Source organism: Homalodisca vitripennis, chromosome 2, assembly GCF_021130785.1.
Source record: "Homalodisca vitripennis isolate AUS2020 chromosome 2, UT_GWSS_2.1, whole genome shotgun sequence".
In the NCBI taxonomy this organism is placed as follows: Eukaryota; Metazoa; Arthropoda; class Insecta; order Hemiptera; family Cicadellidae; genus Homalodisca; species Homalodisca vitripennis.
Window position 1 is genome coordinate 22,002,042 of NC_060208.1, and position 16,695 is coordinate 22,018,736.

Consider the following 16,695-nt stretch of genomic DNA (forward strand, 5'->3'; position numbering starts at 1 on the left):
ACAAATAAATAAAGCTCGGTCGAGGAGGGGATGGCAGGGGGTGGGGGGTCACGAGGGTTCGCCCGGACAAAGGATTGTAATCGATACGGCCCTGGGATATAATACTGTCTGGACATGGACGGGAGCAGTACCAGTGGAATATGTGGCAACTTTTGTATGTGATCAATATTTAGTGATTTTCCCAATATTTTTATCAAAAAGCGCACAAATCGACAAATAAAACCAATTATTTCCTTTTTTGTCATGTTACATGAGTAAATGTATAATCCTGTTTAACTTCTTCTATGTTTATAAATCACGGAAATTGATTCGAACAAATACTATACAAAAACATAACACACGGTCTCTGCTAGTGACACACATGTGCGTCACATCTGTGTCTGTTGTGTGCAGAGGTTCCTCGCACTTGATTCCTACAAATAAGATACGTCCGACATCTGATATCCTACAAATTTTATTTAAAATACAATACACGTCATTATGCTTTTCTCAAATTTAGGATAATTTCTGTTACACATCTCAATATCTCTGCGGTTCGTTCATGTAAATAAGTAGATTCCGATGAAGAAACTGCCAGACATTTTCACGGTCACTTTTTACACACAAAAGTAAGTTAGCTACCTGAAACAAGTTAGCTGGCAGCAACCAATATTATACAACATTTGTGTAGGTAAAGACAAAAAAATTATCTTACACTTTCCGTTTTTGAATACGTTTATTATTCTCATCACACGTTGATGATTTTTCACTGCAAAACTGTTTTGAAGTTTTAGGTTTTCGTTAGAAAATTGGCAACAAATAATATTTTGAAACATTTGTGTAAGTAAAGAAAAAAAATATCTCACAAATTCCGTTTTTGTATAGTACGTGTATTCTCATTACACGTTGATGATGATTTTTTCACTGCAAAAACTGTTTTGAAGTTGAGGTTGTCGTTAAAAGTAATCGATATTTGGTAAAAAAAAAGATATTGGCGAGCCGCCAAGGATTCTGGCACCGCATTGGTTAACGTAGTGCTACTGTAGAATACCGTACAATCGACTTACCCCGGTTGTACGGTACACGGCGCAGGCGTCGCACCCCTTCAATCAATGACAACTCCATTCATGTTGCCCATTCAATACAATTACCCCCTCCCCTCCCCCACCCACCCGCTTCTACACGCGCTGCAGTATCTCCGGGGGTGGCCGTATCAGCTGGGGTGCTGTAATGATAATGGGGGTTGACCGCACGTGGTCTTGCCAATTGTAATGTCGTCTTGTTGCCTTGTCAGAGGAATTTTGAATGTATTTTAAAACATTTTAAATGTATTTAAATCAAGTAGATATACTACGGTAGGTGTACTAGAATGGCCTGAGTGAACACACAACACAACAATCAATGAAACAAATTGCACAACATCTAACTAGCAAACGATTTTTTTAACGGTGCTTTGGGGCACCATTTTGGGTTATCGGTGTTTGTGGGTGGTTTGGTTTTACGTAACCATAGCAATAGTTTTAACAAGATGAACATAGAACAAAGAAGCATTTTTTAAATCCTAATTTTTTAGTCGAAGAACAACTATGGGAGATGTCTCATTTCAAATATACAATTAACAAGCATTCGAACGCTTTTTATTTTTGTCTGTATTTTTTTGTATTTAAATGATGAAATGCAGCAAAGTTTAAAAAAATGAATTTGCGTTTAGATGCGTATTTAATTGTATCTTTGAAATGAGACACATCCCACAATTCTACGAATAAAAAATAAGGCCATACACTGCATGAGGTTTAACACTGTTCTTATGGGGGAAAACTCATTTTCACATTACTACAGCCAGCTCTTAAACTTCTTATCATATTATTAGTCAGAGTTCGGTCAGTCTTCGTCAAACCGATCAAGATATGACGGCAGAAATCAGATTTGATAAGAGTTGATCAAGCTTTATAACACTTGATCACATTTTGATCTGGCGTAATTCACGATTTTCATTTTTCAGGGTTGCGGGAAAGTTCAATTTCCCTAATCCCGTGGATAAGTTGGGATTGGATGGCATAGAGTCAGTTTGTTTAATACCGCCTTCAGGCAGTGGTATAGGGTGGATAGGTCTCCTATGAAATCGTTGGGTACATTGAGAAAGTGGAATTGTGGGGAATGTTAGTGAGCACCCTCGTACACCGGTCTCCTGTATAGGGTGATGATTTAGGGTTAGGCATGCAAATCAAGCGGATGTGGTAGGGCAGTCGGCAAAGTCGTTATATTTCTCATGCTGTCCTGGTCCTGAATTAGTCGAGTTGCCGGAAAAGCAACATTTTCAATCATAACATGAAACAAGTAAGATAGCTTTCCTGGAGAAACTTAATGAAATTCCAACGCTTCCAAGAAAGCAATGCGAGGGAAGTTTTGGGAAGGTTGGTAAACGTTATAATGCTTTGAAGCTGACAAGAGACAGATGTGACTGTGGGGAGAAAATAATTCAGTTGGATTTATTAGAAGTTCACTAAAACTTTCTAGGAATATTTTTTGTGATTCATCAATCATTTCAATTTTCAATTCAATTTTGTAAGTCATCAGGAATGGGAGAACGTTTGTGTCAGGTACTGGCACCATTTATGTCTGTACAAGAAATTCGTTTTCTGCTCATGAAATCGACCTTTCGAATTTATTGTACGAAATATTAGACTCTTAAAAACTATTCTAAGAAATGAATAAATTGAGGCACTTATAAATTGAGAACTACCAATATTTGTTGGTGGCTCGAAAATCAAACGAACTCTAAACGATTTCGTCGTTTTTTCATTCTAGTCACATCGGCCAATATGTAGGTCCTTTAGGAGCCGGATTTAGTAAAATTACCTTGTGTTTTCCCATAAGAATATTACTAGATCTTATGCAGTTTCACGCCTTTATTTTTGAACGTACCGTTATGCGAGATGTCTTATTTTTTAAATATAATTAATACATTTTGGGGTTTCTTGTATTGTAAAATGTATTTGTTTTAAATGCTATTGAACTACAACAAAAATTTAGATTTTTTCTGAATATCAAAAAAAAAGATAAATGCGTTTCGAGGCTTATTAATTATATCTTTTAAATTAGAAATATGCCGTAATTCTGAGACTAAAATTAAGGTCGTAAAATTGAATGAAATTTAACATTTTACTTACGGAGGAAAACTCAAGGTCATTTTAAAACAGCCAACTTACGCAAATTTATCAGTTTTGCTCAAACTTGATCTGAACATACTATGACTAAATATTTTCATCTCCTTGTAAGACGCATAACTATTAGGAATGTGCATAGGTTTTATCGGAATTCCTCTATTTCCTAGGTCAAGGTAGTTTAACCTACCTACTAGGCTTCGCCTTTTAATTTGAAACTCCATCCTGAAAACATACGGGTCGTATTTATTAACAAATTTACCAATGCGTATATAACTGGTTTTGACGTTTTGGATTTTAAAAACTTTAATGCGTCTCTGTTCTCTAGCTAGAGTTCATATTGTTAACGCAATTTCTGTGGTGACGCATTCACTCAGAGACCATTCGAGCACATCAACCGTAGTAAACGTGTTTTAATAACATCAGGAAAGTAAAAGACACTATTCGGAAATGTGGATGACGTTGACATTAATGGGAGTCTGTATAACGTATCTAATAATTTCAGACAAAGGAGTATCCTAGATGGCGGCGGCGGTCGACAAAAAGCCAGACAGACGGATAGACGCCTAATTAATATGGCAGACAGTGTGGACAAATTGAATAAAGTGAGGTTATGTACAGTGGGACGCGGCGCGAAGCGGCATGAGTAAACATGGCGTCATGATCAACAATAGCTGATGATTCATGCTCCACCACTGCCGTCTGGATTACGTTGTCGTAGGCAAACCAATGCCTCATCTTCAGCGAGTGCCGCAATGATCGGTGGCTGTGGACACATGATTCGATATTCGGCCACGATAAATAAAGTTAAACTTTGGAGTGGTTTCTTTCTCTGTTGACAAGAAGATAAGGATGTTTGTACTTTATTACATTATTTTAATCCTTCCTTTTGTTACAGCCTCGTAAAAACAAAATGCTTTGGATACTACTGGGCGGGTTATCGGCGGTATAAAACATAGAATAGTTTGACGTTTCTGACAACGTTGTTCTCACCACTTCTTGAAATCTTTCACGATGTATTTCTCAGAAATAAACACAAAGGAATTAACAGAACAGCAATAGGAGATTATATGCATTGTTATATTTTTATTCAAAACATCTGAAAACGTCCAAAGGATGACCGAGCATGGAGTAGGGATAGGACGATAACACGGAGTAAAGTCATTTGTATCTTCTATCTTATCGTTATTGACAGTACTCTTCTAGCTTAAATAGGCTATGTAGCCAACGAAAAATGGGCTACTTAACGAAATTGTGTTGTGTTTCTGCAATTCCAGGGATTTTCAATTTCTCTTCCGTTATTTCAACGTTACTTGCTATAGACCAAAAATATTCACTTCCAACACAATAAGTACTATCTCGTGAATACAACAAAGTCTGGATTAACCGATCCACAAATCCTTCAAGATCCAACCAATATCAAGGCACAGTCAGTTCTCTCTCCTATCCCAAGAATCACTCGGTATAGTGCTGGGGGGGGGGGTCGACGACCTGCCGACTACCTGTATTAGTTGTACACCGTAGTAGAGTACGGCTAATGTGAGTGGAGGGGGTGAGGGGAAAGGAGGGGAGGCAGGGTCACCGCATTCCTCTGTCAAGGTCGAACTCTGGAGGCAACGACACGGATCTCTTCCCCCCACCACCACTCCCACCACGTTACTGGCAAGTCACGTTTTTTGTGGATGCATCAGCGGCAACCCCTGCTCGCGTACGCGGTACACAAATCTGAGCCGTGATCGGAATAACGCCAGATTGGATGTCGAAAGCTCGGATCAAAATGCCCAAATATAGGACATGGCTAAGGTGCTACAAAGATTTTTCGAAAAGGGAAAGAATAATCCAAATAAAGGAGCAAGATTAATAGTGAAGTAAACAACTTCATGAGCATTTTCCCTCAAAAGTATGAACAATAACTAACGAGTAACCCGATTTAAGTTAAGAAAACCTACCTCATTCAGCAAGACCAATGATTGATGGTAAGAAAAAATCATAAACGTTTATTATTTTGACTTAAATCCTCGAGGGTTCTTCACTAAACCAATACTGGGACATAGTACACGTTACATTAGCATTTGCGTTCTAATTCAATTTTTAGTTTCCCCACCATCTCTTGATAATCCGGAATACTATAACGTTATCTTACGTTATCCGGATATGCCAGGTTCCTACCTACGAAAGACCCGACTCCAGTACACTAGTAATTAGCATTCAGGACAACACCCATCAATAGACTCGCTTGTTCGCTTTGGGATTCGCTTGATCCCTCATCTTTTCTAATTTTGTGACATATGGTCATTCTCTAAGTCTACAGGTGTTTCTGATAAATCATTCAAGACGAAATTGCAAAATTGTTGATCGTATTCATACACGTTTTTCGATGATTAATCATAGATTCAATTTCTTTGGAAGAATGTCCTTACCTGGTTCCTGTTTTCCCCGTAGCTGAGGGTGAGGAGGTTGAAACCCTTCGCAGCCGTGGAGTTGTCTATCCGCACCACGGTGCTAGGGTCGAGCCTCAAGGCAGGACTCTTCTCCGCCGAGGAGACGAAGTCTTCTGTCCTCATGTCCTCGACCTTTCTGAGCTCCCCACTGGCGAGTTGTATCAACGAGCCCTTGTTGAAGCTCGGGGTCGGGATGTTGTTGTTGGTAGCGACCGGCGTCTGTACTTCAGGAGGTGTCTGGATGGTCACCGTGGGTTTCTTCTTCTTGGGATCGGGCCGAGTGAGGATTCTATGCTTTAAGGACCCTTCCTTCCCCGAGGGGACTTTGAACTTTTTGTCTTTCAAAAGGGATTGTCCTGGCTTCGCCGGTGCCGGAGGGCTGTACTGAGGGCTTTGAGGTCCAGGATATGCCTCTAAAGGGCTCAGAGGGGGGTTCGGGTTAGGCAGAGGGCGGTCTCTATAAGGGGTGTAATGAGCTGGATAGAGACTTCCGTAAGGTCCTTGTAAACCCGGGTAGTGAGAAAAGGGCGGGGGCGGTGGAGGGAACAGCCGGGAGTTGTAGATGCTGGACGGGAAGGTCGTGTCTTCTGGAGGCTCCTCCTTGTGCTGGACCAGACTGACTGGTCGGGGCTGGGGAGCGTTGTAGCGCGGCACAAGAGGTGCGGGCTTGGGCAGCGGACGGAGGAACTCTGGGACTGGAGGGATGCCGCCTCCTCCCTTCAGGAACGGCTCGAAAGACATGTGAGAAGGCGGGAAGTGCATTGGGGCCGAGGTCCCGGCTCCGAGGCCGCTGTGCGACCCCTCCGCCACGAGGCCGCTCGATATCATCGTCCCCACCGAGGTGTCATTCTGGAACAAAAAAGTGTCAAATTATTAAAAAGGTTTACAATATATACTCGACTTGTGTAACGACGTTTCAAACTGACTCGAATAATTGTCGAGTACAAAATTAGACTCTAATTGTTTGCTTCGATTTGCTTTGCACCATTCACCATGCACATCGTCACCAAATCAAGACCGTTTCCCTCACACTTGCAACGGCTCATCATCAACTATCAAACAAACAACTCATCCATCACCAGATGACAGTTTTGCATAATCCACTTATTGACTAGAATCATTCAAATGTTTGACCGTGTGGAGCTTTCGAGTACCTTGACATCAATGTGTAGCAATTATTCTAGCCATCAAAGCGGCTTTGAATCCGACAGTTGTCTCCAACGTCAAATCTCAAGGGGAGAACGTTCCTGATTTGACCCTTATTGCATTCCAAACGGCAATACATCATCACATTGAAAGCTTCAGAAAGAAACCAATGATAGAAAGCGCCCGTTACGCCTATTTTAAATTCAATTTAGCAATGTTGGATGTACATCCTTTCTAGAGTATCATCCCGTATGCTAAGTATGGGTAAATTAGGACATCATTAAAATGACGTAGATACCGTACAAATATTTGCCAGGTCCTTAAGGCATATAATTTCTCAGTGGGAACAATCTGAACTAATCGTCACGTGTCAGTCCTAGATCCCTTGTTCAAGAACTAGAAATTTGGCAGATTCAGTGTCTAAAAACATCAACTAGTATTAAAATACCCTTCCAGCTAATACAAATGACATTTGATTCTGAATCGATTTCCAAATTCAGTACGGTAGTGGCATTGAATGCAACTCATACCTTTTTCCTAACTCAGAAGATAACATTTTATAATAAATTTAGTTTCCGTATAGGATTACTGATTATACCAAGAAAAGACTATGTAAATTTCAAAGATTACGTAAACTTTTTTAAGAACATCCAGAGTCCACCTTGACCGTTGAGGTATGAAATAAGACACTTCCGCGGCAAACCTGGAATACCACAAGCAACTGGCGGAACAGTGCATCATTATGGACACAGTCAAAAACCTTTTTAAAGGTCAAGAAACACTCTGAGCATTTGCTCGTACTTCAAAACCTAAAAATGATACTTAAAAGGCAATAACTTTGTATGTATTTCGTCAAAAACCCAAACAATAAATTTCGAATCACTCTATGAAACATACAAGTCTGTCATATACAAATTTTCAAACATTTTACTGGAAACGGGAAGAATGAAATAGGGCGATAATTGTTAGCACGCTGACAAAGCTCGCCTTATGGAAAATTTTAGTATAACTTAATAATAGTAACTTCAGATATTTTCAAAACGGACAGGAAAGTTCCTCATTTAAATAAAACATTGGCCAATTTAATGAATTGCAACAAACTACACTGAGCCTTAAATTGGACAGCATTTTCAAGATATACCACAATAAAATATCTCAATACTTTAAAATACTATACCCGTTCTAAATTAATTTATCTATGAGGGCACACAGTATTTCGTAAGCTCAAAATGCATGATAGCACTATGGGTCGTCCATGTAGACAATTATATGATTTTAGGTCCTGTAATTAGAGTTGTCATATTGTTTAGGATAATTGAAAAATGCGCTGTATTTTACCATTTTCTTATGAAGAATAAAGATCGTTGAATAGTTTTGTATTTAATCTCTTCATCCCTTTTACGGGAAGAATAAGTTTACTCTTAATAAAAATGCAAATGGATCGACGTACCATACTGAACATTTTTAACCAAAATAATGTTTCATTTTGAAAAATATTAATTCATTTGGCATTTTACTGTCTACCTAATGACGGGAAATCATAATGCATGCTATGATGCCAAATAAAATGCAGTGTAAATGTTTTATAGCCAAACGTAGCAGCACTGGCAACGGGAATAGCTCAGACTGCTGTAAATTATCGCGGCGACTAAAATACACAGAAGTAATGGCTCACAAACCAACAACGAGGCAGAGAGATCCATTGTTACTGTAGGTGTGGCCCATGTTACGGCAGTTTTATGGTTCCATTGACCCGGTCTGCGAGTCACTCGCTGCTAGTGACATTTTGACTCCCGCTGACCTGACGCAAGTTTACTTTTTTCGTAAGAAAGGGTAAATAAAGGTGTTCTCGCATTTTGTCCTTTTCTCCTCAATGCACCTATAATCACAAACGTCGCTTGGAATAGAGGTAAAATTGGAGATACAAAAAGTGGTCGTCGGATTACAGACAAATTTCTTTATTTGCATCATTTTCAAAATTCATACATTTTGAGATTATTTGGTTGTGAGTGTTTTTAAGAAAGGGTAAATAGAGAAGTTCTAACATTTTGATATTTTCACATCAATGCAGCTATAATCAGAGACGTTGCTACGGACAGAGATAAAATGGGAGATACAAAAAGTGATCTGATGACAGAAAAATTTCATTTTTTCCATAATTTCCAAAATTCATAAAGTTTGGGACTATTTGGTTGTGAGGCTTTAAATTTGAATTTCTACCATTAGTACTGAAAGCTACGAAGGTTGATCACACAATATGTGATAGCTAACTGCTAGAACGGGCTAACTCTTGTTACATTGTTGTTTTTTCTTTTTTTTTTTTTGCAAAATCTTAACTAAATAGCTAGTTTGGTAGAAATAGCCTTTCTGATGGCTATATTTTTGGTTACTCAGACTGGACAAATATATATTTCATTTTGAAGGAATTGAAATTGATTAATTCAATACAATATGAATGAGAACGTTTCTAGTGGATTTTCAGAGCAGACTTTGAAAACACTGTGGGGCTCTACCTATTACACTTGATTCTATTCCTCATCAAAGCCTTTCTTGATGAAAGCAGAATAAAGGTTCACCAAATATTTGGAGAAGAACAGAATGAATTACACTAAGAACAATTAAGATTTTAATTACGCAAACAAGAGACAAGAAAATTAGTTTTCGCTAGGAGAGAACATAAAATAACAAAAGATCCTGGTTGGAAAGTGATTGATCACGATAAAAAAAAAAACAACAACTGAGAAAATACTCTAAGACACTTTCGCTTCGGAAGCTTAATCAGCCCATTGGTCCGAATGGCTGGTGGCATCAATTAAGAGATTTATCAATGGGTCAGCCAGCAGGCGCGCATGCCTCAATCGATGAGCGTAGGCGACTTACAGCTCGGTAGAGTGACTGTAACACTGCCGCGATGATCGGAGAGCGAGAAGCAGCAGAGCGTCGTGTGGGTGGCGACGCGACCTTCGGTAGGCTATCCCAGCGATATCTGTCGGGCGACGCGGCAACCAACGACAATGGCGGCCGAGGGCTATTCACAGTACAATGAGCCGATCGGCCACTCATAATGCCCAGCCAACTGTACGTGGAATCGGCCCACGGCTATTTTGATCGCTACGACCCGCTTCGGCAGTACAAAGAGTCAACAGGAAAGACTAGTTAGTTGAATTGAGTGGAAACTTTGCCCAGTTTGTTTGCAGGCGGATAATTCAAGTAGTACGATCTCCTAGAGAAATCATTCCACTTTTGGGCTTTTACTTCTTAATTTCTTAGCAGTAGGCTACTCAAAATGGAAAAATCGAGTGAATTATGATATTCCAAAAGCTTTTGATAGCTTTTTAAGTTCAAAAATTCAAAATCATACATCTGTCTTTTTTTGCGCATGACTTACGCCGACAAAGTTGACTAGGTTTTTGACGTTCCCATTTTTATTTCCTTCCAATGGTCTAAGACCAATTTATAATATAACCATACTACAAGGTAGCTAATTACTGCAGTGCTTAAAACCATAGGGGCAAGCCAAACACGCAACTAGACTTTGTATTCCGTGGCATAATTAACAATATATAAAATATGTATTAATTATAATGAAATAACGGTAATGATAAATATTAAATGAGAAAATTATTTAACTAATATACATGTACATCGCATGATGTGACACGTTCTATGGTCAAATAAGAATGAAAAAACAGCTATATAAAAAATTCAAATAAACGATCAAGAAATAAGTAACAGTGCAGAAAACTATAAATTGATAACAAGCGTAAAAAAATATAAATTTATAAATTAATAACAATGCTAATAAAATATTTTTAAATAAGTAGCAATACAAGAAACTAAGAATGAATAACAAGTGAAAAAGATCTATAAATACCAACAAAAGCCATAACAAGATAAAACATTTTACAAATACAAACGACCATCCTTAATAATAAAGAGAGCAAAAACAGATCTATACATAAATAACAAAAGCCAAAAACAACAATTAATAACTTTCGTGGAATACTAGCAACTGCAGATTACAAAGTGTATTAGTTTACACAACCAAGTAATCTATCTGGTATCCATCTGTGGATAGCAATATAAATGATATTGATTGATTGTTGTCCAGAAATATACCCACATCATCGTCGTATCTCGGTGAGCATGACAAGGGCTTCCCAAGGCGAGTGTTGGGTATTTCCAAATGCTCTTCGTCACTAATCGACATACAATACGACAGTTTGACCAACAAGGTGAACGCAACAGTAGTAATGTGATGATTACAAATATTCACCATACACGAATTATTATTGATGCATTCCAATTATATTTTTGCACCCTGTCCCTTTTGCTTTGTTTTTGGATACGAATAGTGGAATATGACGGATACAATTCAGATTTTGATGGCATATATTGTGAAGAAGTGAGAACTTGAGTTGAATCTTGTGAAAATGCACAGGACTATAGTCGAAGTTTGAAGTCAAAAGACGAGTATTCCATTTGTTTCTAAAATATTATTATACTTGGTGTAGTACGACTAAAAATGTCCTAAACCGTTTAAATAGTTTTTGATCGATGGTTGGGTCTATTGCGTGAAGTTACCCGTAGTTATTAATAACTTCTTGAACTAATTAACATGTGAACAGCCGTAAATAATATAAAAAAACCATTCTAGATTTTTGTTTCTTGACAAAATGAATAGGTTCAACTACATTTACCAGTAATCAAAGAAGAGACTGTGATGAAACAGCTTCTCAGCTCTTGCCTGTTTGTCACTACACTAATCACTGTAGCTTCTGAGCTGATTGTCTTTGGTCTTCAAGCTGTCTGACAAATCATTCCCTTCAAGAAGTATCCACAAACCCAAGGACAAGTCATTTTTGCAAATTTCTCACTAACTGGTGCTTACCTTGATTGTTACAATATGGAATGTAGGCTTTGCTAGACCTCTATCATGCATGACCAAGGATCCAAAACCATGAAAAGTAACTGCAACATCTCACCCAACAGGGGTCACTTCTGGCTGGTTTATACCTTCCAGTTGAACCTACCACTGGGCAAAGCAAACACCGGATGTGTCACTTAAATCTGGACAACCTTATGGATGTCCAGGAGCGGCATATCACTAACCGCAAATGTTGAGATTCTGGGGTGCAAGGGTAGTTCGATAGGTCTAGTCTACTGCGGGAGATGACTGTTGGAGTTGGTGGGTTCGTTCCCTAAGTATCAGAAGGTTTGCTAGCCTCAACAAGGGTGTGCCACCCCCTGTCTGCTTTGACTAGAGAGGCTGGTTCAGAGCTGGCCTCCCCTTCTTCCATGGAGACATGTCTTTGAGATTAGTGCCCTAATTTTTCCTCATGGATCTCGATAGGAGGCGGCCCCTACCCCCAACCTTACCCATCCTGAATATCCTGACATTCCGAAAGCAGCGCTACGGTCCTTATAGGACTAAGTATAATTTATAAGCCTATTGTCCTAAAAGAACAACAACAAAAAAGTGCAACGGCTGAGGAGGTAGTTTATGTTAGTCTCAGAGTCTGAGCATAAACGTGTCATAATGTGGAATGTAAGCTTTGCCAGAATCTTTGTTGCAGCTAGATACACACAGAGTGCCATTATTTAGGCCTACAGTATAGGGAACATCAAATTTCATCGTACAAATAACAACACTCACTGTTGGTGGATAGAATGAATGATATGGCTTATTTTGAACTTTCTACTCACCTTTGTCAACGAATACAATTATACGTCATCTCTAAAACTGAGCTGTGCGATATGGCCTCACTACAGCATGATAACACAAGTGTATGCTTGTAAACTGAGGGAATCTTTATCGGACTCGCGTCACTTGCACTGCGAGCGTGGCGAATCAACGCGATCTGTGCGATTGAAGCGGAAGATTCCGCAGTGAATGAGTCAATATGTAAAGCAGACGTGAATGGAAAGGCATGAGTCACCAACCGTTATACCCCTCCTAACACTCCTTATATTCAGAGGCCACTACTTTCAAGTTAAGTACCCTACCGTGCGTGATCTTGCAGTGTACTGTGGAATTTGCAAAAGCATTTGCCACAACGATGATTACAAATATAATAACCGAAATACAAGTCATTGACTTAGAACACGTGTTTATAACTACCAATCTGACATGTTGACGTTTGAACGTTAACGCTGAATATGGAACTACACTTTTATGTGAAAACCACACCACGGGAAGTGCAACATTTCCATTTCAATGTCCATTTGGACAAAATATCCTGTAGTCCTTAACATGCCTCCTTTGCCTCAAACCGTGCCCAAAACCTGACCAGGTATACTAGTACACTGCAAAAGATGCAAGAAGATATTTCTTTTTTGAAAGCATGAAATCCTAGAACTTATACGTGGCATAACAGGACTTAAAATGTGAATTCAACATGGTTATCACAGCAATAATGTGAGTTTAAACGTGAATGTCAGCATACACTTTTTTACTTGATTGTTTTCATTTATTCGACAAAACTCAAATAATCCAATAATTTTATTTTTTCACACGAGGCCTTTCTATATCACAGATGCCATCGTCACGTGTGAATGAACAATTTTTTTCTTCATACTTAGGATTACATTCACACAGGAAAATTAGGGTTTTTTTTTCGTTTAAGGGCCAGCACAAAAGACCCTAGCTTGCCTTTTCAAAACTCAGATCACGCGATGCTTGCCCGCTGCGCTTGCTCTTTTAGAAAAAAATTAACTCGAGCTTGCAAAGTCCAAGCCCAGATCAACTCACCACGCTTTATTGAACAAGTAACGCACGTTTCATTACAGGCAAAATATAAGCAGCGCGCGTTTATCACTGATAAGATAAGACGAGTTTATAATAGAAGTAGTACCTGGACTACTGCCCTACGAACTAATAACACCAAAAAAAAACGATTAAATGCACTGTCAGTCAAGTATAGTATGTTTGTAAGGTGCTGGCCCTTAAACAAAAAAGATCCGAAAATTATCCAATCAATTGATCTTAATTAAGTCTTGTGAAGCCAACCATTTAAATTGATCTATTCGTAGTTGTTTTATTCTTGTTCTGTTATAAGGAGAAACAGTTGTATTTCTAAGTACTACATATATCTGTTTAGCTTTTGAAATTCTCTACCCCTTCCATTCCTAAGTTTGTTAAAATAAAACAACTTTTCACACACTAGAACTGCATAATAAATGGTTTGACTCCGTGTATAGTACAGTGAACGTTTCTACATATTGAGAGAATAAATAATAGTAAACTTGTTCCAGTTATAAATTAAAGTGTAGTGCTACTTTATTCGTATTGGACGAAGACCGAGGATGCCTAGAATAGAGACAAACCTGTTTGAACCTCAGTTTTAAATTATTGTTTACGATTATATGCGCGAAAACAATGACAATGACGTGCGAAACGTCATCGAGTGCTAATAAATGAATTAAATCAGCAACTACTACTTCAATCCACTCGAAAATTTCAAATAAAAACTCAAACAAACACTCGAGACCCCACAAACACACACTTGACCCCACAAGGTCGCCGCTACGTCATCGAGTGGCCTTTATCGCCCATTCTGCAAGTACCGCTGTGTGTAAGTGTGTATGTGTGTGTGTGTGTATGTGTGCGTGTGTGTATGACAGAGATACAGGAGTGTCTAGCTGATTCATGTTATATAGTTGATGGAGGTGGAATGGTGACGTCATGTGAGGTGATGCAATGACGTCATGACCTTATATATACAATACATTTGTGAAACTGTTAAACACACTGTGCGCAGAACATGAGAGTCTAGATAGAATAAATAGAAGATGGAATAAAAATAAACCACTATGATATTTGTGTTTTCTACTTGGCTTATGAATTTAAAAAATATATTTATACCATAAATGGCCGATAAAACAATATACCACATTGATCGCAACGTCTTGAAAGACAAAGATTCTCTGCCAGAATAAGCAATTATGGCAATGTTTTATAACAGTAAAATAACTGTTTTGCTATAATTGAATTGCGTGTTCGCCAACTTCCACTAGGTTCAATGGACGAGTATAATAGGTATACGATCATGATAACAAATAAAAGTAGAAGCATTCATTTGTAGGTTTTAATGAAATACAAGAGCATATTTAGGCATGAAACATTAGTTCATACATAGCTAATACAATGTGGCATTTGAAGCTATCGATTATAGCAAGAAGACTTTAATTTTTCTTGTTATAGTTGGTATTTTTTGCGTTTACGGTATTGATTTCTAAAGAAATACGGACAAAATTAGGAAAAGGTAATTCAAAAGACCAAATGAACCACAAAAGTTTAAAAATTTAAAAATAAGTTTTACTTAACTTCTATGGGCATTGTAAACAATCGGAAATTGTTTTAACACTTTACGATCAAATACTAATAAAATACAATATACTTTGCACGAAAAAGTATAGTGTCTGAAAACGTATTAGTTATTATATCTTCAAAATATGACTGACATCTTTCATTAGTCATCCACCAATATCACATAAATAAAGTTGTTAAGGTTTAACATTATTTTTATGGCGTAAATCTCAAAAGGTAGTTTCATTATGGCCACTATGTAATAACAAACAGAATCGCATCACCACAGATAATGCTCCAATCACAAGACTTCGCTAACAAGTTTGCACTGACAAGTCCTCAATTCGTTCACCCAACTTTTAAGAGCATCCCAGAAATTATCACGGTTTTCACTAAATTTCTTCTTGCTGTGAAGATGTTTGTGCTTAACTCAAACGGGCCGTTACCAATTCATCGACCCTTTATTCATAATGTATAAATAGAAGACAGAAGGATAATGTTTAACTAATGCAACTTTGAATTTTTTCAAATATGTTTACCTTTGATACGACTCCGCCAAAGTTGGAATTGTGCAAGATTTATTCAAAATCGTGGAGCGTCTTCATTAAAGGCTGCTATTCTTTAGTGCAAACACAAAATTGTTGTACACTGACATACTCTTTCTCGTAGACATTATGTAGGACAATGTTTGGTATTATTATTAAACATTATAGTTTACGTTGCGTTCAAATAAGAAATTAAGTTTGTAATTTTGTGCCCTTTTAGCATATTTACAAAAGCTTGCAGTCACTGAAATCTTACTGTTAATCACTATTGACCAATGCGTGGAATTGTTCTTTCAAGGGAACATTTTTAAGTGGGCGTAATATATGTGAATTTTTAAAAATATATTGAAAGGAATCCGTCAACATAGTTGGATTAAAATAATGAAGATATAAAAAGCACGCTCCAAATTTCAAACGTTTTAAGCTACTGGACTAGGATAAATCATTGTTACCAATTTCAATTAGCTGGAAATGTTTTGGCATAACGGATTGGCTATTTGATATGTTAGTCGGTTAGGAGTGTGGCAACCATGTTCGGAGTTATTAATTGAATAATTAAATACAAAATATGTATTAATAAATCACTGACAAAATCATACAATCATTCCCCTTCCCCATTATAAATATCACCGAGAATTCCACTTTTCCAATTTGACATAACATTAATTGTGCTGTCAAGACATCAATTCGCTTGGATTTCCTAATTTTTCTAAAAATATGTTTCACAGTTCAATTGTTTTGAGAATTCAACAATTTAATTGTCCTCTCCAGACTTCAATTTGCATGTGACCACTTCAGCACTTACCTGAAATATGGCAATCTTCTTATCTTTCTGAGAACTTACCCAATTCAATTGTCCTCTAGAGGCTTCAATTTGCACGTGATAACTCCGTGTCTACCACTCTCAATTCAATTCTAATTGAAAACAGAGATAAAGGCCGTCCGAGTTTTCGCCATATCTGGCAATAATTTCAAGTGTTTTCGGCAACATGGCAATCCGATTCGCCACCGAGGGTTGACGTAGCGCTCACTCCACTATCACATGGCTGATAACGCTGATAATGGAGATTATTTCTGGCCAAACACTCGACTGAAATAACGGCGTTATCATC

General features: G+C 38.0%; 1 protein-coding gene across 1 annotated transcript in view; it reads right to left on the minus strand.

Moving 5' to 3' along the window:
- Window positions 1-16,695, minus strand: part of LOC124353670 (ataxin-1) — a 57,710-nt gene that overhangs the window by 8,323 nt on the left and 32,692 nt on the right. Inside the window, exon 2 of the mRNA XM_046803621.1 lies at window positions 5,564-6,433. Coding sequence (XP_046659577.1) covers window positions 5,564-6,433 — 870 coding nt within the window. The remainder of the gene's footprint in view (window positions 1-5,563; window positions 6,434-16,695) is intronic.